This window comes from Microplitis demolitor, chromosome 10 (genome assembly GCF_026212275.2).
Source record: "Microplitis demolitor isolate Queensland-Clemson2020A chromosome 10, iyMicDemo2.1a, whole genome shotgun sequence".
Lineage (NCBI taxonomy): Eukaryota > Metazoa > Arthropoda > Insecta > Hymenoptera > Braconidae > Microplitis > Microplitis demolitor.
In genome coordinates, this window is record NC_068554.1 from 5,129,593 (window position 1) to 5,152,375 (window position 22,783).

Genomic DNA, 22,783 nt, shown 5'->3' on the forward strand with positions numbered 1-22,783 from the left:
GCTTTTGTATTGTTTCGGCTCCATGCCATACCCCATGTTCATATATGTCGGTCGAAAATTCCATAATTATTATACACCCTCTTGTATATACATACATAAAGCTTTCTCTTAATCAAATATCCAAAACTCAATCATATTACGACAGAATTAATAATTGTCTCAGGTATCGTATTAATTTAAACGGAAATTAATGAGAGCTTACATAATTAAATTCTCCCGCCACAGTACCAAATTCAAATGACAATTAATTTTACAATTACCTCATTGTCTCTGTACTTCTTTTGTCTCTCTCGATACATAAAATCTTCCAAATTTTATTTTTCTATCGATCTATTTTTTCAAAATTATTAATTTTATTCTCATTAAACTTAGAATAAAAAACTTTGAATTTTTTTCAACTTTAACTTCGAAACACTGACTCTAAAATACTGATTTTAAGACACTGACTCTAAAATACTGAATATAAAACACTGACTCTAAAATACTGAATATAAAACACTGACTCTAAAATGCTGAATTTAAAACACTGACTCTAAAATGCTGAATTTAAAACACTGACTCTAAAAAAATTGACTTTAAACACTGACTCTAAAAAACTGAATTTAAAACACTGACTCTAAAATGCTGAATTTAAAACACTGACTCTAAAAAAACTGACTTTAAACACTGACTCTAAAAAACTGACTCTAAAATACTGAATTTAAAACACTGACTCTAAAATGATCCTGAAGCAGATAATTAACAATTTTTGAATTTTTGTTTTTTCAACAACATTATTTAAAAAAAAAAAAAAAAAAACAAAAAGTATGCACATGTAGAAAATAAAAAAATCTATCTGTGCAATTTTTTCAAATATTTTTTTTTTATTTCATATTTTATTGTTTTAAAAAAAATCAAAAAATTATTAGACGTCTGCTAACTTTGATACTAAGATTAGCCGATATCTAACAATTTTTGGATTTTTTTTTAAGCAATACATTATAAAAACAAAAATATTTGAAAAAATTGCAGATAGTTTTTTTAATTTTCTACATATGCATATTTTTAATTTTTTTTTTTTTTTTTTTTGAAATTAATTTGTTGAAAAAAAATCCAAAAATTATTAACTGTATTCTAACTTCATGATACTTGCTAACTTCAATATCGTACTCTAAAACACTGACTCGAGATCACTAGATTTAAAATACTGATTCTTAAACACTGACTCTAACACTAACAAAAAGTTATAAATTAAAAATTTTAAAGTACAACAATAAATTTATCTCACAACTATCGATTTTTTTTTTATTTTCCCATACGACGAACTTTTTAAAGTCTCTGTCCATATTTTATACTAATTTTATATAAATATTTAATATATTAATCGTCTAATGTCTTCTACTAATTCCGATTCACTATAGCTTCCGAATTAACACTCAGTCCAACTAATTTTCAAGCACAAAACAGTGCTGCCAAAATGGTAGCGGCTGAGTTGCGCGCCGCGCGGAAAAATTTCGAACTATAAAAAAAAATGCCTCTACAAAGAACTCAGCTCATATTTAATATTTAAAAAACTTTTTAATCGGATTGACTGTAAAATAAATATCAAAATTCAAAAAAGTAATTTTTAAATTTTAAAAAATAATTTAAATTTATTTAAAAGAAACTTTAATAATTATTTTAGATTTTGAATTCTACAGCAGCCCGACCTGACCTGCTGACCCTGTCCTGTGAATAACTGTCGTATCAGGTACCAGCTGTCACTTTTACCAACTACCAAACTTTATATTAATTTTAATCATAAGTTAATTGTAATTATATAAATTTAATTTTCCCGCATAAATGAAATTAAATGGCGATTTTTATTTTTATTTCCCGCTGTTCATCTATACCCGATATACTTTAAATCTAACCTATACATCAATAAAAAATTTTTATGATTCCTATTATAAGATTTATATGTATATATTTATTTAATTAAATAAATTAATTAAGTGAACATATGATTTAATAAAATAAATATGACAAGAGTAAAACGTGATAAATTATATGTCGAAGTGAATGACCCGAATATAAAAGTTAAAAAATTCAAGAAGAAAAAAGATTTAGAGAAACTGAGAAAAAATGTTTTAGCTGCTAAACAAAAAATGGTAAATTTTTTAATTATTTTTTTTGTTAATTAATTTAATAAATTTACTTACAACAGGTAATTAATAATAAATTTTATGATCCTTTTTAAACTTTGAAATAATAAATTAAAATGTTTATGAAATAAAAATAAAAAAATGCACATTTAGAAAATTCAAAAATCAATGCATGGATTTTTTAAAAATTTTATTATTTTAATTATTTAATTCTTTTATATGTAATTAAAAAATTGTATGTTTGCTACATCTACTCAAGTTTGCAAACAATTGAAAAGTTTCGAATTTTTTTTTCTACTGACTATTAAAAAAAAAAATAAAAATAAAAATATGCACATATAGAAAATTCTAAGAACTACAGGTGCAATTTTTTCAAATATTTTTTTTTAATAATTCATGGTTTTTAAAAAAATCAAAAAATAATTGAACGTCAGCGAACTGTAGTATCATTTAATTTTTTACTTAATCGTTAATCTGTATGATGCATTAATTTGTTTGATAACGGAATGATATTTTGATATATATTATATTCAAACGTAATGTAAATAAGTAAATAAATGTGACAAAGATGTTGACACATTGAAATTAAAAAAAAAAAAAATGTCGATTAAGTAAATGAAATCCTTTGATCACGATGTCAACTGAACAAAAGTAAACTCCAACTTGTTTCAATAAAAACTTTGAGAAACATCAACAATAATATCAACCAACTAATCTCGTTTACTCTATCCCTTGTAATCCTTTATTTTCCCACTTGTTCATTTGTTTATTTATTCATTTTTATTAACATTTTATTAAAATTATTTCAGAAACGGAGTAAAAAAAATATACAAGAAAAAGTAACTAAAAATTCGTTGGAAAAAACGCTTAATAATTTCGCCCAGATACGACAAAAAAATGTATTTAAAAATTTATTAACTTTTTTATTCAAACAAATTAAAAATTATTTATTTTTTGACAGGAAGACGAAACTCAGGGTATTAGTAGAAGTAAAAAAGTTAAAAATAAAACCATATGTTCACGACTTTTACCTGAGCCAGTACGTAAATTTAATTTTCAGTTTAAACTGTATCATAAAAAAAAAGACTAATGATTTAAAATTATTTAAAAAATGAAGTAATTAATTAATTTATTAATTATAAAGTTAATATTAATTCTAATAAAAATGAAAGTTTTTATTTCAAGCTTCTCATTTGTTTCAAATAAATTATAAATGTCTATATATATTTTTTAATGTTAATATTTATAATAATAAAAGTAATTATTTATTTAAGTCCATCGGAATATTCAAAAACGGCGCTAAGGGTAAAGAAGTACGAAGAACTTCAAATTTTCCTTTTCATCAGCAGAATGAAGCCCGCTTACGTAGCGACGTTTTCAAATTGTTAAATGGCGAAGATATGACGTTTCCTAAGTAAGCTGACAAACTTTTTAAATAATAATAATAACTCCAAGTCAGTTAATTAGAAAACTTGAGTCCTAGTAAACACGATATACAATTTAAGTTAAATAAAATCAAACTTTATTCTTTATTATGAATTTAATAATCTATTAACTTAACAAGGTTTTAAATTATTTAAACTCTTAAATTACTTCTGAGTAATGAAAGAAATTTTTTTATAATTAAATTAAAAAAATTTTTCAAAGACTGAAATAAAAATTACGAACTCCAGTTTTTTAAATTTTCATACTAAATATTGGGTCCAAATTTTTTTGCATGTCCCTCTTACCTCGGAGTACAGTTTTAAAAAAATTTAACGTCCATTTACCCTCCCCCCCCTCTCTTTTTATTATTAATGATTACAAATTAATAGTCAAAATTAACCAGTAGGGAAGCTGTTGAAAATGAGGTCTCTGAAGATGATTGCAGTGGAGATAAATCGGATCCTCTTACAGTAAAAAATAATAATGATAACAGTATCAAAGGCAGTGGCAATTACGCGAGTATCAACGATAGAAATAAGTAAGTAGTATCGTTGAAAGTAAACTTATCGTGACAATTTTATTTCTGACGTAATAACCCTAGTTAATATTAAATCTTCTTTTATTTATCTCCTTATTTTATTTTATAGAAATATCAATGCGAGAAAAGATAACCAGCAACAGAAAAACTTTAGCAAAATGGAGAATCTTCAAAGACCTGAAAAAACTAGAAGAAGATTATTTGAAGATGACAGCATCGCCAATGAAGTTGATGACAATCTTGACAATATTCCAATTGATCCGCTTCAGTAAATCATTTTTTTCACACTTACTTTTACTTTATTTATTTATCTTACATTAAAAAAAAATTGAGAGTGAATTCGAAGTGATCTGAATTTTATTTAAATCTGCATTCACTCCGAACCAGAATTCAAATATTAAATTAAACTCTTCTTCGTAATGAGTTAAATAAATAAACAGCCCACTTCGCATTTACTCTAAATTTACTTCGCTAATATTTTACAGTCTACTTATTTACAAACAATCAATAATAATTATTACAGTTTTTCACCTCGGGCCAGAGAACAAGAAACTGTCGACAGTAAATCTAGTAAAAATGACAACTCTGATATTGATGAATCAGACCAATCATGGGATCCACTTGCTAAAGAAATGTACCAAGACCTGTGTGATAAAATTGATGAAAGTTTTGATGTTGATTACTCTAAATTAAATATCCCAGGTAAGTAAATTCTATAATTATTTTTTCCACCACAAAAAATGACTTATTTTTTCATCCGACATTTAATTAACTTTTAGTTTTAAATAAAAGCTTCAGTATCGATCATTGCCCCAATTTATTTTCGACTCTGACGCAAATTATAATAAACAATGTCTGTTTATTTATAAATAAGTTACAATAAAAAATAATAATTATAACATTAACGTTATCTTTAGACCCCGTTACGGAGATAAAGTCGAGACTAGCAAACATTTATATGAGGACACACAGTAAACGAGGCACAGCTTCAAATAACAATGACACTTATCCATTTCCAAGGGCTGGTACATCTCGTACCAGTGAGAGGAGTACCGAAGTACAAGCATGTACCGTAACAAGTGATAATAATGATTCCACTCCATTAAATCCATTTAGTAAATCAACGCCTCATGATTACGAGACCGTGGAATTAAGAATTAAAAATGCACTAGCAGCTCTTCCTGACAAGCTAGTCTTCCCTATACCTGATCCGTTTTTCTGTGTAGACACAACAGAACCCGAAGAAGCTGAGCTATCAGCATCATTGACTACGGGAATAAACAAAACCACTGAGACTGATAATAAAAATATAGACAAAGATGCAGACACTTTGATAATTACAGACACGGATACGGATTCAAATGTAAAGGGAGTTGAAAAAAAATTGTCTGATGATAAATTGATAAATAGAACTGTAAATACCCCAGTGGGCAGTACAGTTTCATCTCCACCAGTCGGTTGGGATGCTCACGTTGAGAATGAAAGGAATTTAATTCGTCGTAATTTAAAGCACATGCCGGCGATACTGAGGAGAGCTCAACCACGTGAATTTTTATTTGATCTTGAGCATCTGAGTAAAGTTAAACCTTCAACAGCTCAAGTTCCACAAACACATTCTCATCTCGATCCACATCCTTATGCTCTGCCTAAAATAACACAAACTCAAGCTCATCCTTTACAAACTGAAGCTTGTCGTAAAATCAATAAAACCAACAATCATGAATCCTTTCCGCATGAATTCTCTCAACCTCTATTACCAAAAGATAAATCTCATTATTACCCACAGGTTGATCAACAATTACTCTATTATCCAACTCCAAGCGCGATATTTAAATTCGATAAAAAAAATAAACACCAAAATAAAGTTATCAATCCGTGTTACAAAAATCCGTGTCTTGATAATAATAATTATTATTTTGATGAAAAAAATATAAAAACATCAAGAGAAATAAAAGGAAATTTAGCTCCGGTATTACAAACAATAACTGCTGATAAAATGGAATCACATTATCCTCTAGCATTTTCACAAAATGGATTTTTAAAATCACGTACTGACATTCACAAAGACGATTACATTAGATTTAATGGAGAGAAGCGCGAACTCAATAAAGAGACTACTGCTATTACTACTAAAACTAAATCCACTAAAGCTACTACTTGTACTTCAACTGCTGCTGCTGCTGCTGCTGCAGAAAACGAAAATTTAAATTGTAAAAATAAATTTTCTTACAATTATTTACTTCCTCATTTAAATCTACCGATTAAAAATGATACCAATACTGGGAATTTTAATTTTTTTACACAAAATTACAATCAACCTGACGTCAATCCGCATTTACCACAACAGCAACAGTATTTACATAGACCAGTTGCGTATGAACCGATACCTCTGCGACAGGAAATAAATAATACCAGAGCATTGAAAATTAATAATGAATTTTTAATTAAAAATGAAGATACGAAAAATTTAACTTGGAAATCTACTAAAGCAGCACCTGCGGATACCGAATGGACGGAGAGACACAAAAATTGGCTGATAAATAATAACATTTATGAAAATATACGACCAGTCAATGACGCGACAATCAATAGATCAAATAATAATTTAAAATTAAACATCGATTGCAATAATTACACTCAGGATAAAATGCTTTGGAACGAAGCAGTCCTAGAAAATTTGAAAATTTTATCATTCGAAGATCAATACAATCCGGAATTATTTTCAAACGATCACGAGTACTTTAGACCGCAGTTGCATTCACATCAGGGTTGTTGTCATCAAAGTAAGCAGGAAAAAAACTTGGAAAAGTTATCACAGCCCTCTAAGTACTTGGCGATGATTAATCAACATCAAACTTGTCCGCAAATTCCGCAACGAGTTCCCATTTACTTAAATGAACCTCTTCCAATAAATAATCAGCCAGCTACTAGTACTAATGCTGAAGGTATTTATCACAGAAATACTGACAAGAGATTCCCAGCAAAGTATCGAGTGCCTCAGGAAGTTAGACATCCGGATAAACAAGTTCAATTTGGTGTACCTATTGCGGTGTTTGCTGCTAAAGATAAAAGTAATGAATTTTTATCATCCCGTAAATATCCCGAAGCGAGGAACGGCGGTCATGTTGATGGAAGAAATAAAACCAGGGGTAAAATTAATGAGCACTGTAATTATTTGGGTTATAACTATGGTAGATTTGTTAATGATCCTACTAAATCGGTGATAAATAATAATCAAGTGAATTTAAGTGGTGGTAATTTGCAATTAGATAATAATAATAGTAATATGGTACGCAAAATAGTTCTTCCTGATGGTCAAATCGGGTTATTTGTTCCTGAACATTACGTTGATAATCATAGTAATAGAAGTAATGTTAATAATAGTAATAAAAATGACAATGTGTATAGAAAATAAGTACGTTAATTATCGATTATATATAACAAATAGCTGGCTATTTTAATATATTTTGTGGAATATATATTTTCTTTATGGAAAAATGATTGTTTAATTGTTTTACAAGCAATAATTGTTTGAAAAATTTTTATAAGCAAATAATTTTGTAATAAATATTTTAAATGAAAAGAAGTTGTAATTAATTTATATGTTCGATCGTGAAATAAATTTTTCAAGTTTACTTTAGTAATTAGTGTTCTAAATATTTGTGTTTGGATATCTATTTTAGTCATGTAGATTTAGGGTAAGTTCACCCCTGTCTATATAAATCAATATCTGGGAAACTGTTGGTCGAAACTCAATCAAACATGAATGAAAATTATTTCTAAAAGTCTCACCTTTAATTTGAGCCCAATTGCGACGCTTAATCTCAATTTTTTTTAGAAGTTATGAATTTTTAAAGTCTCTGCTTTCAGATTCAAAAATTTGATTCCCAAAAATCTAGTTCTATCTATATGGATCTATATAGATCGATATCTCGAAAACTATTGATCGAAACTAGATCAAACATTAACGAAAATTGTTTCTGAAAGTTCCCTCTTTAATTTGAGCCCAATGGCGACCCTTAATCTCAATTTTTTTAGAAGTTATAAATTTTTAAAGTCTCTGCTTCCAGATTCAAAAATTTAATTCCCAAAAATCTACCTCTATCCATATGGATCGATATCTCGAAAACTATTGATTGAAACCCAATCAAACGTGAATGAAAATTATTTCTGAAAGTCTCTTATTAAATTCAAGCTCGATCCTGTTCCTTAATCTCAATTTTCCTAGAAGTTAATTTTCATTCTACTCCCAAATTCAAAAATTGAGTTTCTTAGATTGTTCGTATCAATAAAGCAATCCACAGAAAATTTCCATGCCCAAAAGTTTATGTACAAAACAAAACAGCAGTAAGTTAAATATAAAATGAACCATTTTGATCTTTATCTTTTTATTCTCATTTTTAAATTAAATTTGTATCCAAAAAAATAACTATTATTATTTAAAAAATTTAAATTGTCAACTTTTAATGATAAAAATTTAAACTCCAAGGGAAGTTGTAATAAATTTCAGTGAATGATGTGAGGAATGTAAAAAAAAGCCATATGTCAATGGATAAAAAAAAGTGTATTTTAAAAAATATGAATAAGTGAAAGATATAAATTAGAATCCAAGGCCTGACACTGGTTGAAGATTGATAAGTTTTACCGGAAACAGATAGTAAACAATCGCACAAAACACCCGGGAGGGAAGTAACGTCTACGCCTTCGTTCTCTTGATCAATTCAAAAGGACAAACGTTTACACATCAGTCATCTCGTTGCTCTGCTTTCACTTCCAGTCAACCATTACCATACTCATTGCTAATTACTTACTAATTACAAAACCATCAGTTTAAAAAGTGTTAAAAAAATTGATAACAAAATATGAAGAATTTTTGTATGTTACTGTTTATTGTCGGTGGATGTTTGGCTGGCGCGTGGGATAATAATAACAACTGTAAGTTAAAAATTAACTAATTTACGATGGAATAATGAAATAATTTATTTATCAAATGCAGCTCGATGCCCGCCTGTTCTATTTCCAAACGGTAAAGTACGATCACGCGGTCGTGGAAGGATTATCAGATTTAATTGCTTCGAAGGATTCACCCTAGTCGGCAATAAATACTCGACGTGTGTTCGCGGCACTTGGGACACACCAACGCCAGTTTGCGTTAGTAAGTTTAAGTTGTTTAAGTTATTTAATGTCAGTTAATTTATATATTTGAATAAACTTACGGCAGGTTAATAAATATACGTCATTTTGACTATTAATTATTTAATAATTTATGTTTAGCTGAAAATATAACAACCGAAAATGTCAGATATAAATAAAAAACTAGATACTAAAAGTTAGGCGATGTATATTAATTTTTGAATTTTTTTAAAAACGATAAATTATAAAAAAAAAAAATATTTAAAAAAATTGCACCTACAGTTTTTTAAATTTTCTACATGTGCATATTTTTAGTTTTTTTTTTTTTTAAATTCAAAAATTTTGAATCGTCTACTAACTTTAATTTCATATAAAAATGATACTGAATTTAGCCGACGTCTAATAATTTTTTTGAATTTTTCCAAAAACGATAAATTAGAAAAATATAAACATTTCAAAAAATTGCACCTGTAGTTTTTTAAATTTTCTACATGTGCATATTTTTAGTTTCTATTTTTTTTAAATCAAAAATTTATAATCGTCTGCTAACTTCAGTTTCATGTAAAACTGACATGACAGTAAATAAAAAATTAATTTTATTTACTTATTTATAAAAAATATAACAATTTAACAGATTCGCAGTGTCCTTCATTGGCAACTCCAGACCATGCATTAGTTGCTTCGAAATATAACGGGGCGATACTGATGTATTTCTGCGAACCGGGACATGTATTAATTGGTACTGCGGAAATTTACTGCAATGGAAAACAATGGAATGGAACTGCGCCTTACTGTAGAGGTACGTAAATTTATTTACTTTATTTGCTTGTTTAGTTATTAATTAATTAATTATTTTTTTTTTTATAACTGTGAGCTTTCAATTAAAAAAAGAATTTCAGATACGACCGCCGCGGCGCCAATAAAATGCGATTTTGAAAAACCGGATCTTTGCTGGTGGGAACAAGATCCGCGGCACGATTTTGACTGGCGACGGCATAATTTTGAAACACCGAGTTCTCATATTGGTACTGGACCAACATATGATCATACACTTGGCGCCGGAAATGATGGTAATTATCTTACTATTTTTATTTTATTATCTTATGATTATTTTTAGTTAATGATAAAAAAACACATTTATAATTTATATATACGTTTATTTCTCTTATCATCTCAATGACTCTTTCAATAATTTTTCAGTAATTTTCCTAACAAAAATTTTTTATCCGAAAGCTAGAAGACAGTTAACAATTTTTGGATTTTTTTTTTCAACAAATCAATTACAAAAAAAAAAAACTAAAAATATGCACATGTAGAAAATTTTAAAAACTACAGGTGCAATTTTTTAAAATATATTTTTTTATAATTCATCGTTTTAAAAATAATTAGACGTCGGCTAACTTTAAGCACTAAAATTTTTTTAAATTGTTGACCAACCAACGAGGACAGTATAAAATGGCGCTAAAATTTATTTATTTAAAATTTAAAAAAAATAAATAAATGTTATACTGAAGTTAGTCGACGTCGAACAATTTTTGTAATTTTTTTTAAAACAATAAATTTAAAAATTTTTACAGCATGATAAAAATATTTCAAAAAATTGCACCTGTAGCTTTTTAAATTTTCTACACATGCATTTTCTTTTTTTTTTTTTTTTCTATAATCGATTCGTTAAAAAACATCCAAAAACTATTAACTGTCTGCTAACTTCAGCATCAAATATAAATTATAAATATTAATATCATAATTATATCTAATATACTATTCCAGGTTACTATCTTTATATTGAGGCTTCCGGTCGACTTGTAAATGATACTGCGCGGATTATTTCCCCTTTATATAATGCGTCATACACAGACTCCGGATGTTTTTCATTCTGGTGAGTAAATAATTATTTATTTATTTATAATTAAATGAATGTTTAATTTTAATTTAAATTACGGTAATAGGTATCACATGTACGGTGGAACGATAGGTGCACTACGTGTGTACTTTAAAGAAGAGAGTATAGAGACACCTAAAATAATGTTCGAAAAGCTGGGTAATCAGGGTAATCGTTGGCTACACGGTTTGTTTGATCTTCCAAAGACAAACTCAAGTTTCCAGGCAAGTTTCATATAACTAGTCTAATAAATTTCATTTTCCATACTAAATTTACTGTATACATAAGATGTAATTTATAATATATGTATGTAGTAGTAGGAGAAAATTATTAAGTGATGTTTTATTGCTCGCAGATAATAATTGAAGGTGTACGTGGCACGAGCTATGTCAGCGATTTGGCAATTGACGATGTTGCTATTCTACAAGCTGAAGAGTGCACTCAAGCTAAAAAAATTGATTCCGATACTACTGCACGTAGTGTGACTACAAACGATGGCAAGTATTTAATAATAAAACGAGGACGTGATAAAACTTTAAATTCCATTTGGTTTTTGTAAAAAGTACTGGTTCAAATAAGTTATTTTAATTATTTGTATCGAGTACTGTCAGATTTATCTTCTATTCAATTTTCAATTTAATTGATTTGTAATCTTGGCTGGAAAAAATAACCCATTGTTTTTTTTATCAGAGTACTAATGGATATTAAAAATTTAATCTCGACGGGCTTTTAAAATCGCTATGGTAAAAAAATTTATAAAAAAATATGCGTTGTAAATAAAATTTACCAGATTATACCGGGAAATACTTTTTTGAACCGCGGAAAAGATGAAACATTTATGACCCTGAAGTTAGCAGACAATTAAAAATTTTTGAATTTTTTTTTAACAATTTAATTTAATTTAAAAAAAAAACTAAAAATATGCACATGTTAAAAGTTTTAAAAACTATAGATGCATGTTTTAAAAATATTTTTTTTTAATTATTTATCATTTAAAAAAAAATGCAAAAATTAGACGTCGGCTAATTTTATTTTTATAAAAAATTTTGACATTTTAAAAAAATCTTGACAGCTAAAAGTTAAAAAACTGTTAATACATTTTTGGTTTTCATTAAAATAAATTAATTTTTAATAATTATAAACAATTTTTTAAATTGAATGATTAAATTTTTATGGTTTCGACGTCTAATAATTTTTGGATTTTTTTAAAAACAATAAATTTAAAAAAAAAAATATTTCAAAAAATTTCACCTACAGTTTTTTTAATTTTTCTACACATGCATATTTTAATTAATTTATTTTTTTAAAATAAAATTGTTAAAAAAAAAAAATTTTTAATTTTAAATTATATGCTGACTTCAGCATCATAAATTTTTAAAGTTTAAAAAATTCAGCTGCTGAATTTTTTTATTATTCAGTATTTAAAAGCTGAAAGTTAAAAAATCCATACAAAAAAAAGTCCGCCTGACCTGCCCCGGATACTTAAAAAACCGGGACAAGTCGGAAAAACCCGGACGGATGACTATGAATCATCCTGAGACCTATCACACTCCATAACTCTTATAAAATCTCCTTAACAACAATTTGTCTTACAGCTTATATTAAAAACGTAGCAATATTATTACAGATCAAATTGAAATAATAAATGCACTGCAAAGTTGTCGAGGTAGATGCGGTAATGTACCTGGAATAAATACTTGGACAACAATCATACCATTGTCTTCACCCGATGCCTGTCAGTGTTCTCTCGACTGCGCAGAGAATTCCACTTGTTGCCCAGACTTCGCCGAGTACTGCATTCTTGGTAATTATACACTAAATAATTTAATCAAAATTATGACAAATAAATAATAACAATTAAAATAATAATATTTTCACAGCCATAACGGATTATCCAGCATCGCCGACTATGTCACCAACAATTGGACTATTGCCGACAAAATTAAATCCATCAGTGATAACAATAGACCCGAAAGATGAAATAGACCCCGAAGTATCAACCGCACCTCGTAAATTATCGCCATCCATCACAACTAAATTAGAAACAATTGAATTAACGGGAACGAGTCCACTTCCACGTCTTAAAATTACCAGAAGCAGGACCAAAACAACAGACAACAAAGCTATTCATCCAGAGACACCATTTCCTACGATAAAATTACATGAACAAACAACAGAATTTAATACCGTAATTATTACTAAGTACAAAAAGACTACAGACTCGGTTATTAATAATAAAGTTTCGTCAGAATCGGAAGTTTTTGGTGATCGAGCTGAACAATTACACGCGGTAGCGAGTCTAGGTATGTCGGAGATAATTAGTATTGTTGTGGTGTTGATAGCAGCAGTAACTATTGCTACTGGAATAATAATTGTCGTGTTACGACGACGTAAAACTTATAAAAGAGGCTCCGGTAGCAGCGGTTCGGTACTATCTGATGACAGCGACGTACGTTTTTTGACATCCGACGAAGTACTTGACTTTAATTTAGCGCGGCCAAGTGAGTACGATGAACTTTAATTATTTAATTTTGTTATTTATTAATTAACTAACTAATTAATTAATTGTCATACTCTTTAGCTCAATGCGTATCATAATTATCATCATTATTATGTACTGTTACAACTTTATTAGGTCTATTTTACATGTAAATAATTATAACTATAATTATATGGAGATTGAGGATATCATTAAATTACAAATTTTTTTTTAAACTTAATATTTTAATAACCAATATACAATATTGCTTAGCGTACAAATTATTAGTTTTTTTTATGAGGTATGACACTATGATTTCATAATAATATATATTAGATAATCATATATTATTACTGCTCAGTCTTGCAAAAGCTATTTTATTAAAAGATGTGTATTTCTTCATCCGTTGATAATTAGAAGAAATAAATAATAAATATTTTTTTATTATTTATTATTATTATTATTATTATTATTATTATTATTATTATTATTACTCTATATATATATTTTATATATTTTTAATATTGCAGTTGTAAGGCACTAATATTTAAATTACTAAAAAATTTTTGATTCAAAACAGAATATTTTATGAACCTGAAATTAATTAACAATTAGCAATTTTTGGATTTTTTTTTAACAAATAAATTACAAAAAACAAGAAAAGTAAAAAATTGCACATGTAAAAAATTGAAAAATCTACAGGTGCATTTTTTTAAAATAATTTTTTCTGTATAATTTATCGGTAAAAAAAAATCCAAAAATTATTAGACGACAAAAATATTATGATACTGAAGTTAGCTGAGGTCAGATAATTTTTGAATTCTTTTCAAAATGATATATTATTAAAAAAAAAAAATATTTTAAAAAATTGCACTTATAGTTCATTAAATTTTCTACATGTGCATATTTTTACTTTTTTTTTTTTAATTCATTTGGAAAAAAAACTCAGAAAACTTTCGATTGTTAACTTCTGGATCATTAGTTTGGAATGTAGCAGACATGAGACAAATTTTAAATTGCAAATTTTTATTGTTATCCAATTTACATTTAATTCACTTATTTCAAAATTTTTCAAATTTTAAATCATCAGCTACATTCACACTTATTTCTGGATCATTGAAGTTTTTTGACATTTAATATTTTGTGGACTTTTTTCAAAGCGGTAATTTTAAAAAAATTTATATTTTAAAAAATTACACCCAGATATTTTTTAATTTTCTACATGTACATATTTTTCATTTTTTTTTTTATTATTGATTTGTTGAAAAGAAGAATCCAAAAATAGATTGTCTGTCAACTTCAAGATCATATTTTTTTATGATACTGAAGTTAGCCGACGTCTAATAATTTTAGTATTTTTTTAAAGCTCCCTTAACTTGGCACATCAATATTAATTTTTTAAATTTTGTTATAAACAAATCAATTGTCCATCCAATGTCCGTCAATGTCCGATATAATTTTTTATTTGTCCGACAATTGTTTATTTTTAAAAAAATTGAGGGCAATGTCTGAAAATACCCTTAAGTCCGCAAAAGAATAATTTTTTTACTCCCACTACTTAGCTATAATGAAGTTCATGATTTTTCACTAACGCGCATGCGCAGAAATGATAATTGTAGAAGATGGTGGAAAAAAAAGAACATTTTCTTTTACGGACACAAATTTAGTCGATTACGATTTACCTATAAGTAATGGTATTAATAAGTAAATATATATATATATATATATATATATATATATATATATATATATATATTTGATTCATTTTAGGCACGTAGATCTACAGACTAATGCTACTGATTTAGTGATACGAGCGAATTATAAATTGCGGTTCGTGATTCTGTCGTAAGGTAGTATTTCAGATGCATATCTGATTACTGAGATAAATTTTCTGTAAAAGATTTCCTAATTTATATATATAATAACCATAAATTATATTATTAATGATTACAAGTCATAAATATCAACATATAATCATATGTGAATGTATTTCCCTGGGAATCTCAACTTATATTTTGTTCGTACTGTATGAAAAAAAAAAAATCGCGGTAAGTAAAACATGAAAAATTTTCCATTTTGATCTTTATACTTTTATATTAAATTTAAAATTAAATATAAATAAATATACTTAAGCTTTGGTATTAGCTTATGTCAAAAAACTAGGCAGTATAAAAATACTAATTTATGTTTACAGCTTCTAAAACATTTAAATTATTTCCATATGAAAAATTAAAAAAGTATGGCTTAATTATTGCACTGAAAGAAAAATAATTATTCTAAAATCGATATTTTCTGGATTAGTAAATCAATAGAAAATATTACATAATTAGTTTGATATCTAAGCTGAAAAATGATTATCTTAATTTTAACCCCCTAGAAAGGAATCGAAATTTATTTACGCATCAGCATTTTTCGCGGTGAACTCTGATTTCTTTGATTAAGAAAATAATTTTCAATGAAATCTTTAAATTTTTGCACTTAAAATAGATTGAAAATTTTCCAGCAGCATAATTTTTTGTAAGAAGATAATTCAATATATCTAAAAGTTTTTTTTTCCTTCCTCTTAATAATATAATAATAAATTTGGGTAGACAAGTGGTAATTTATGTAATAAAAGTTTCATATATTTGTACACTGTAAAAAAAAACCGGGGTAAGTCCAGGTAGTGTAGGTGTTAAAATTTTCGGTGTTAAATTAACACCGCCTTCGATGGAAATATTCTTTACCGGTGTTAAAAATATTTAACTTCGTGAATTTTTTATTTACTAGAGTTAAACAGTATTTTTATTAATTAATTCATTCATTGGTGATTAAAATGGTGACCGTAAAATTGTGTAATTTTTAAATAAATTACATATAAAATAAATAATTATTCAAATAAGTTCATATTAAAATTGAAATTCCCTCCAGATAATATTCATTAAATTTTTATATATATGTAAGGTAAGTGGCCCTTTTATCGGCCAGTTGAGCGTATTTTTTTTTCGAATTTAGAATTAAAATATAAAAAACCAATTCATGTATAAAACAGTGATAGAACCTTGAAGCTTATACATTTAATTTCAAATTAAATAAAATATATGCAGAAATATTTATTAGAAATTAAATAATAAATGAAAATAACTTCAATTCCTGATGTCCCCTCTATCAGCCTGCCTAGACCCCCTTTATCGACCACCTTTTAGATAAAATTTTAGCTGGTCGGATGTATATAATTTATTTACATCTATTCTAAATATTTATATTTATTTTGAAATATAACTTAATCAATTTGTTTATTTATTTTGACATTAAAAAATTAAATTGACTATTTTGCATATAAATGCTGATAAACTCAAAAAAAGTAAAACTAAGATGGCAGATAATGCATACAGAGGTAATTTTCTTGTATCTATATTCGGCCACCGTATTTTTAATATAAATTAGGTAATAATCATTGAATTTTCAACTCCTAAAATTACTATAAAACGAGCTAATAAGATTACAAAAAAAAAAATCGGACTTTTATTGTTACTTTTAATTAGTAATCGGTTATTGAAAAAACAAGAATACTTAACCTACCTGATAAGAAATCACCAGAAATCGCATCTGACGCACTACTATTTTTTTTTTTAGTTATGAAATGAATTTTTACAATAATCAAAGTATGTTTAATCTTAACTACATTAATTTTACTTTTTTTTTAAAAAACTATTTACGCATTAATACGTACTTATTGTGGAAATATATCGATTTTTCGACTAAGTGGCCGATAAAGGTGGCCTGGTTGATAGAAGGGTCATATACCTTAATACATTTTTTTTTTCTAATTTCTATATGTGGCATTTTTTTACACCGATTTAACACCCGTATTTTAACACCGCCTACACCGGTATTATTTGATTTTTAACACCTCTTTTTACAGTATAAACAATTAATAAAAAGGAGTTGGTTTATTAACAGTTCCCCAGAATAAAATTAAACGAGAAGGGTCATGTCTTATGAAAAACAAAAATGGACGATTCGCATTTAATATTTTTTGACCCCCAGATTTAGCAATTATAACTCCTGTTGCCGCAGCAGCGACAGTCCCAGTTTCAGTAATATCTATTTCAACTTTATGAAGTACATCTGATGCATACAAACCAGGATTAACGAAGTTTGCGCTGTTACGTAGTGCATCTAAACCATAAGACGGAAATCCTTTGGCCTCGATAAACCGCAGAAATCCGGCATCAATCGGACGACTTTGTCTTTTACTGCGACGCTGAGTAGTTTCATTTTTATCTTGGGTAACTTTAACTGGATTTTTATCGTGATTGAAGAACGAGGGCGTTGATGAGGTCGTTGAGGTTGAAGGCGACGGAGACCTTGAAAACGAGGAAGTAGTCGTCTGCTGATTGATTTCCGCTGGTTTATTATCCCCCAATTTTCCCGAGCTAGACACATCGACATGTCGCTTTTGAATGGTTCTGTGAATTTTTTCCAGATAAACTCCATTATCCCATTGCTGAATATCATAGCCACCTTGTAAATCTTTGTACCTGAAGTAATTATTCTTCCCAGAAAAGTCTTTTCCGCTGACGGTACTGCCACTAGTCCCGTCTCCGTTGCTGGTGGTCGGGGTCATAGGATTAGTATCATCATCATCGGTATTGATCCTTGAGAAAATAATGGGATCACTTGTGGATGGATTTGATTCATTATTTAAACCAGTTGATAGTAATCCCAGATTAGCTGCACCCGGAGTAAACAGTGAAGTGAGCCCGAGTGATTGTAATGCGCGATTTAAACTCAATGTACTCGATAGTTTCATCCGTGGAATCGCTATTATACAAGTCGAATTCATCATTTTATTTATTAATGAATTTATTACGTCTGGAGTGATGCGGGATTCTAGGTCATTTAAAGCATTTGAGCCCGTTCCTGTTGGTAGTAACACGTACATTGTTGCCTCGGATTTTAATGAATACCCAGTAATTGCCTGTTAATCAAGATGAGGATAAAAATAATTGCGATTGGTAATTTTAGGATCATCATTATCTTGATTCACATGATTATTAAAGTTTACAATGTGATTTAATAGTCGATGCGATGGAAAAAAGAGAAAAAAATAACTTACGGAATCGCTGTCTCTGTAAGGTAAGCCGAGGATTTTAACTCCGAGCTGTTTGTCTTCGTAAAATGGAAATTCACCGCCATTATACATCATATCGACATTAATTGTCTGTCCTGATGCGAGATAAAACGGTTTTCTGAAGGATAGATTTAAAAAAAAAATAATGAGAGGATGAAAAAGAAATTTAATGAGAAGACAAAGAAAAATTTTTTTAATTTTTTTTTTAAATTATTATAATGAAGTACCTTTTGGTAGCGCCTTTGAAAAAATGTTGATTCCATTCGCCGTTGAAGTACAATGCGGAAGCTAAAATAACTTTACTGGCACGACTAGGTGGCTCGGGTAAAATGCTATTAATTTTTCCTCGTGTCTTTGAGTTAACCCAATTATTTATGATACTTTGTGCTAAGGACGGTTCGTGAAGAAAATCGACATTGATAACGTCATTTTTGTAAACGTCACGAGCGATTGCCGCGAATTCAGGACGTATAGAGTACCCGGATTGTACAAAAATACTACCGGCTGAAAAAACTTCCGATGTTTGTGGACTGCCGGTGCCGCTGGCCAATTTTATTGAATTTAATAAGATACCAAACATGTGATGCACAATTTCCGAGTGTCCTGATATGTCGACGCCGGCTTCGAATCCAAGTATGCTGGCTATTTCATCAAAAGTCCTGCCGCCAGAACCCAACAGCACAACTGCCAGTGTTCCTGCCAGATTTAACGGAGAGAATACGACATTGTCACGGTCTAATCCCACCGTCGTCGCACGTTGATTCACGTCAATAGCGTGATCCATATGTAACGCAAATCTCGTTACCCCTTGCGACAGGATATTGTTCACCTAGACATACAATTATTATTTCATTTACCAATAATACAAATCTATATTATTAAGAGAACAAGAAAAATTTATCAAACTTCATATCCGTTCAACAAAATGACCAGCGATTTTATCTCGCCACCATTGGAAAAATCTTGAGTTTAATTTGTGCCTTTTCACGGCCTCAGATATTTTTATAAAATACCTTTACAGATTAGTTCTCTCCAAATTTAAATTTCGCGCCAAGATATTCAAATATTTATTAATTATTTTTTTATAATATTTTAAAATTACTCATATCACAATTTTTAAATACTTTGAAATTAAATACCGTTTTTTTATTATCAATTGCAGTCACATGGGAGCTGCAGATTGTTAGTAATTACTAATTATAATTATCACAAGATATTTTTATCATTTCTCATATCGCTCTGCCGTGAAATGTATAATTAAATTACACAACTTTTATCAACATAAAAAAAAAATAATTAAATAATAATGAGCTTACATGATCACTCCAGTATTTTTCTTCACCGGTCATCGTATTGTGGACAAACGGTCTTGCATCAGCAGTGACTTTATTGATATTACCCACATCAAAATTAATTGGCGGTCGTATATTTTGTATCGGCGGTAAACTCGCGACACTAAACGACGGGAAAGGTCGACGATGTTGACCTCCATTTCCATAATAAGCCACTGGAATCGTAGGTTCAAAATCTTCGGGGAATATTATTTGTAAATCAACGCCCACCGTCAATACAAATAGTATCAACGCTATATTTATTTTTGACATCTATAAAAATCAACAATACCAAAAAAAAATTAAGTAATTCACTTAAACTTTAATTTATTTATTTATTTATATTTTTCAGGACTGATTTTAATTTAAATTAACATAACTATCAGGGACAAGGAGAACTAGATTCACGTAATGGTTACAAAAAAACACTCGAAAGTCAAGGACTCTCATCTTCCTTTCCTTATATATATATACATATATATAAACCACACGTCAATGATAACAATGCAATAATTATTTATAAAAAAATTTTTTAAAATTACATGATCACGTTCAAATAATGAGTCAATTATTATTTATTTTTACGACGTGATAATTATTTAGCTCGAATTTAGTAACTTACAATTATAATTAAATATTTACACGAATCAAATATTTGATTTTTAAGATTATTTCATGTAAAATTTAAATCAGGAGACAAGGTTGACGTAGCATAAAAAATTGAATTTATTCTCCCGCGTAAAGTGAATTGGATTTCACTTTAAAAAAAAAAGTTATACAAACCTCCGGGCTTATCCACACTATTATAACACCGTTAATTAAATTAGTATTTTATTTAAGTTTATGATATATACTTTCGAGAAATTTACTTTAATTATATTAGTGTATTTTATAAGTAATGAGTTTACGCAATTTAGCGAAAATGAAGTAATGAAGTAGAAAGAAAATAAATTGCAACGCGCAATTTATTAAATGATGAAACAGAAGTTTGAGAATCAATACCGGTGTCACGTTATGCCGTTATTTTATTATATATGTGTATATATATAGGTAATAATGTCACGGGAGGTAGTAAACCGTGGGTATTGCCGAGTAAGAGCAACTGACTCACGTTATGGTCTCGCACTCGTATTTACCGCGTTTCTGTCCCCACCGCTTTGATAAACAAGTCGCGTTTAAATATAAACATATATAATATATATGTATAGATGTATGTTTGTGTATCCTGATTTCCTTGCTATTAATCGCGATAATTAATAATTAATTATGCAATTATAGTCACGTGGAATCGAGTAGTTGATTTGATAAGTGATAAGTATGGCTTTTATATTTTTCATTTATTTTACCCGATTTGATCATGAATCAAGACGGGTAAGATGAAAAAGAAAAATTGAGGTAGAAATGAATTTAAAGATCTACGTTTATATCCTGAAATTTTTTTTCACGCCTTCAAAATTACATTTTTATTTACTTTTGGGTTGACAATAATTTTGTATTAATTTTCATCGCGAATAAAAATATATGAGGACTGTATTTATGTTTGATGCTGAAGGTTTGAATTGTTTTTTAAAAATGTTTGTTATTGCGAGCCGCTTAAACGTTTGCCGATGGCCGGCGTAAACTTTAGTATTGATTTGTGCAAGAGTGCTCTTTTTTCCATTACTCGTTACACTAGTACATGTCGCTGACTATATTTTATATAAATATACATAAAAATAAATACGAATGATATGTTGGAAATTTTTTAGTTGGATTTGTCGATAAACGCTTGACAATTATTGTGTTTGTTCAATAAATTCATTATTTATTAACCTGACGAAAATTATCTGTACGCCGGTAATTAAAAAGCAGCGAGAAATTCTTTAAACTCTGGCTTTGTAATAAACATACTGACAATATACATTTAAAATAAATAAATCAACAACAATAATAATAATAAATAGTTGCTCCGAATATAAAATACCTTTAGTGTAGTAAATAATAATGATAATAAAAATAATAAAAACATAGGGCAGAAATCTTACGGTGAATTTAAAGGCCACGATCAAGTTTCTCGAGCTCGAGTAATTCACGAAATAACCGTTCCAAAAATTATAATGATCAACATCGCGACTCTTGTTGATGCAATTACCCTCCCATCCACAGAAAATTAAAAACTAATCCGATAATTATAATTTTTAACCCCAGATTTAAAAAAAATATCAGTAATTAAATCTTTTAATTTTTTTTAAATTGGGAAATACCGAAAAAAAAATTCACAAAGGTAAAATAATGGGTCATTAAAAAAAAATTCCTATTTCGCGCGCAAAATTCAAAAAACTTCAAAAGATCAAAAAAGAAATTCTTAAAAGATATCAATAATTTGCTAGCCCCATTGAATATAAATTATTTAAAATCCCATCCATCTCGTAGTAACTAATAAAAGTATAAATTTAAATATTCATTTCAAAATTCAAATCATCAATTCACACCAGTAACGCGGGTTGAATACAAATTTGAATTTGAATCGTAAATTTAAATTTGTTACAATTTAAACGCGTGAGGAAAAAAATACGACGTAATTATTTTGAACGACCAGTATTTATTACAGTTAAATATATATATATATATATATGTATAAAAGTGGGAAGTTCCCAAAGCAGCGGATTTCCCGGGATTTATATTCATTCAATGACCATCTGTTTGTATACAATGCATACACTTGTAATACTTACTCCTGTATGACATCACTCATCACCAGTCGCTTGTTACTCCTT

The 22,783-nt window shown here is 28.2% G+C and overlaps 3 protein-coding genes across 6 annotated transcripts; 2 read left to right on the forward strand and 1 right to left on the reverse strand.

Moving 5' to 3' along the window:
* The first annotated feature begins 1,724 nt into the window (after window positions 1-1,724).
* LOC103580308 (uncharacterized) lies at window positions 1,725-7,660 on the forward strand. Of its 3 annotated transcripts, none has more exons than XM_008562016.2 (8): window positions 1,725-2,129; window positions 2,933-3,022; window positions 3,085-3,162; window positions 3,398-3,537; window positions 3,955-4,086; window positions 4,196-4,354; window positions 4,610-4,788; window positions 5,004-7,660. In XM_008562016.2, the coding sequence occupies exons 1-8, from the start codon at window positions 2,001-2,003 to the stop codon at window positions 7,499-7,501; spliced, it is 3,405 nt and encodes a 1,134-aa protein (XP_008560238.2). In that variant the 5' UTR covers window positions 1,725-2,000; the 3' UTR covers window positions 7,502-7,660. The 3 variants fall into 3 exon arrangements, with proteins under 3 accessions (XP_008560238.2, XP_053598217.1, XP_053598218.1); XM_053742242.1 differs by having other exon boundaries at window positions 1,726-2,129; window positions 3,952-4,086; window positions 5,004-7,659; XM_053742243.1 differs by lacking the exon at window positions 2,933-3,022 and having other exon boundaries at window positions 1,726-2,129; window positions 3,952-4,086; window positions 5,004-7,659.
* A 1,119-nt stretch (window positions 7,661-8,779) lies between these two features.
* LOC103580309 (uncharacterized) lies at window positions 8,780-13,863 on the forward strand. The gene is made up of 9 exons (XM_008562017.2): window positions 8,780-9,021; window positions 9,083-9,241; window positions 9,854-10,018; window positions 10,119-10,289; window positions 10,990-11,098; window positions 11,169-11,325; window positions 11,457-11,598; window positions 12,729-12,905; window positions 12,982-13,863. The coding sequence occupies exons 1-9, from the start codon at window positions 8,949-8,951 to the stop codon at window positions 13,620-13,622; spliced, it is 1,794 nt and encodes a 597-aa protein (XP_008560239.1). The 5' UTR covers window positions 8,780-8,948; the 3' UTR covers window positions 13,623-13,863.
* Window positions 13,864-15,359: 1,496 nt separating this feature from the next.
* Window positions 15,360-21,110, reverse strand: LOC103580310 (leukocyte elastase inhibitor). Of its 2 annotated transcripts, XM_008562019.3 has the most exons (6): window positions 20,811-21,110; window positions 20,013-20,300; window positions 18,924-19,525; window positions 18,682-18,814; window positions 18,104-18,543; window positions 15,360-18,031 (listed from the first exon to the last, which is right to left on the reverse strand). In XM_008562019.3, the coding sequence occupies exons 2-6, from the start codon at window positions 20,298-20,300 to the stop codon at window positions 17,494-17,496; spliced, it is 2,001 nt and encodes a 666-aa protein (XP_008560241.1). In that variant the 5' UTR covers window positions 20,811-21,110; the 3' UTR covers window positions 15,360-17,493. The 2 variants fall into 2 exon arrangements, with proteins under 2 accessions (XP_008560241.1, XP_008560240.1); XM_008562018.3 differs by having other exon boundaries at window positions 15,360-18,543.
* Between the last annotated feature and the right edge of the window lie 1,673 nt (window positions 21,111-22,783).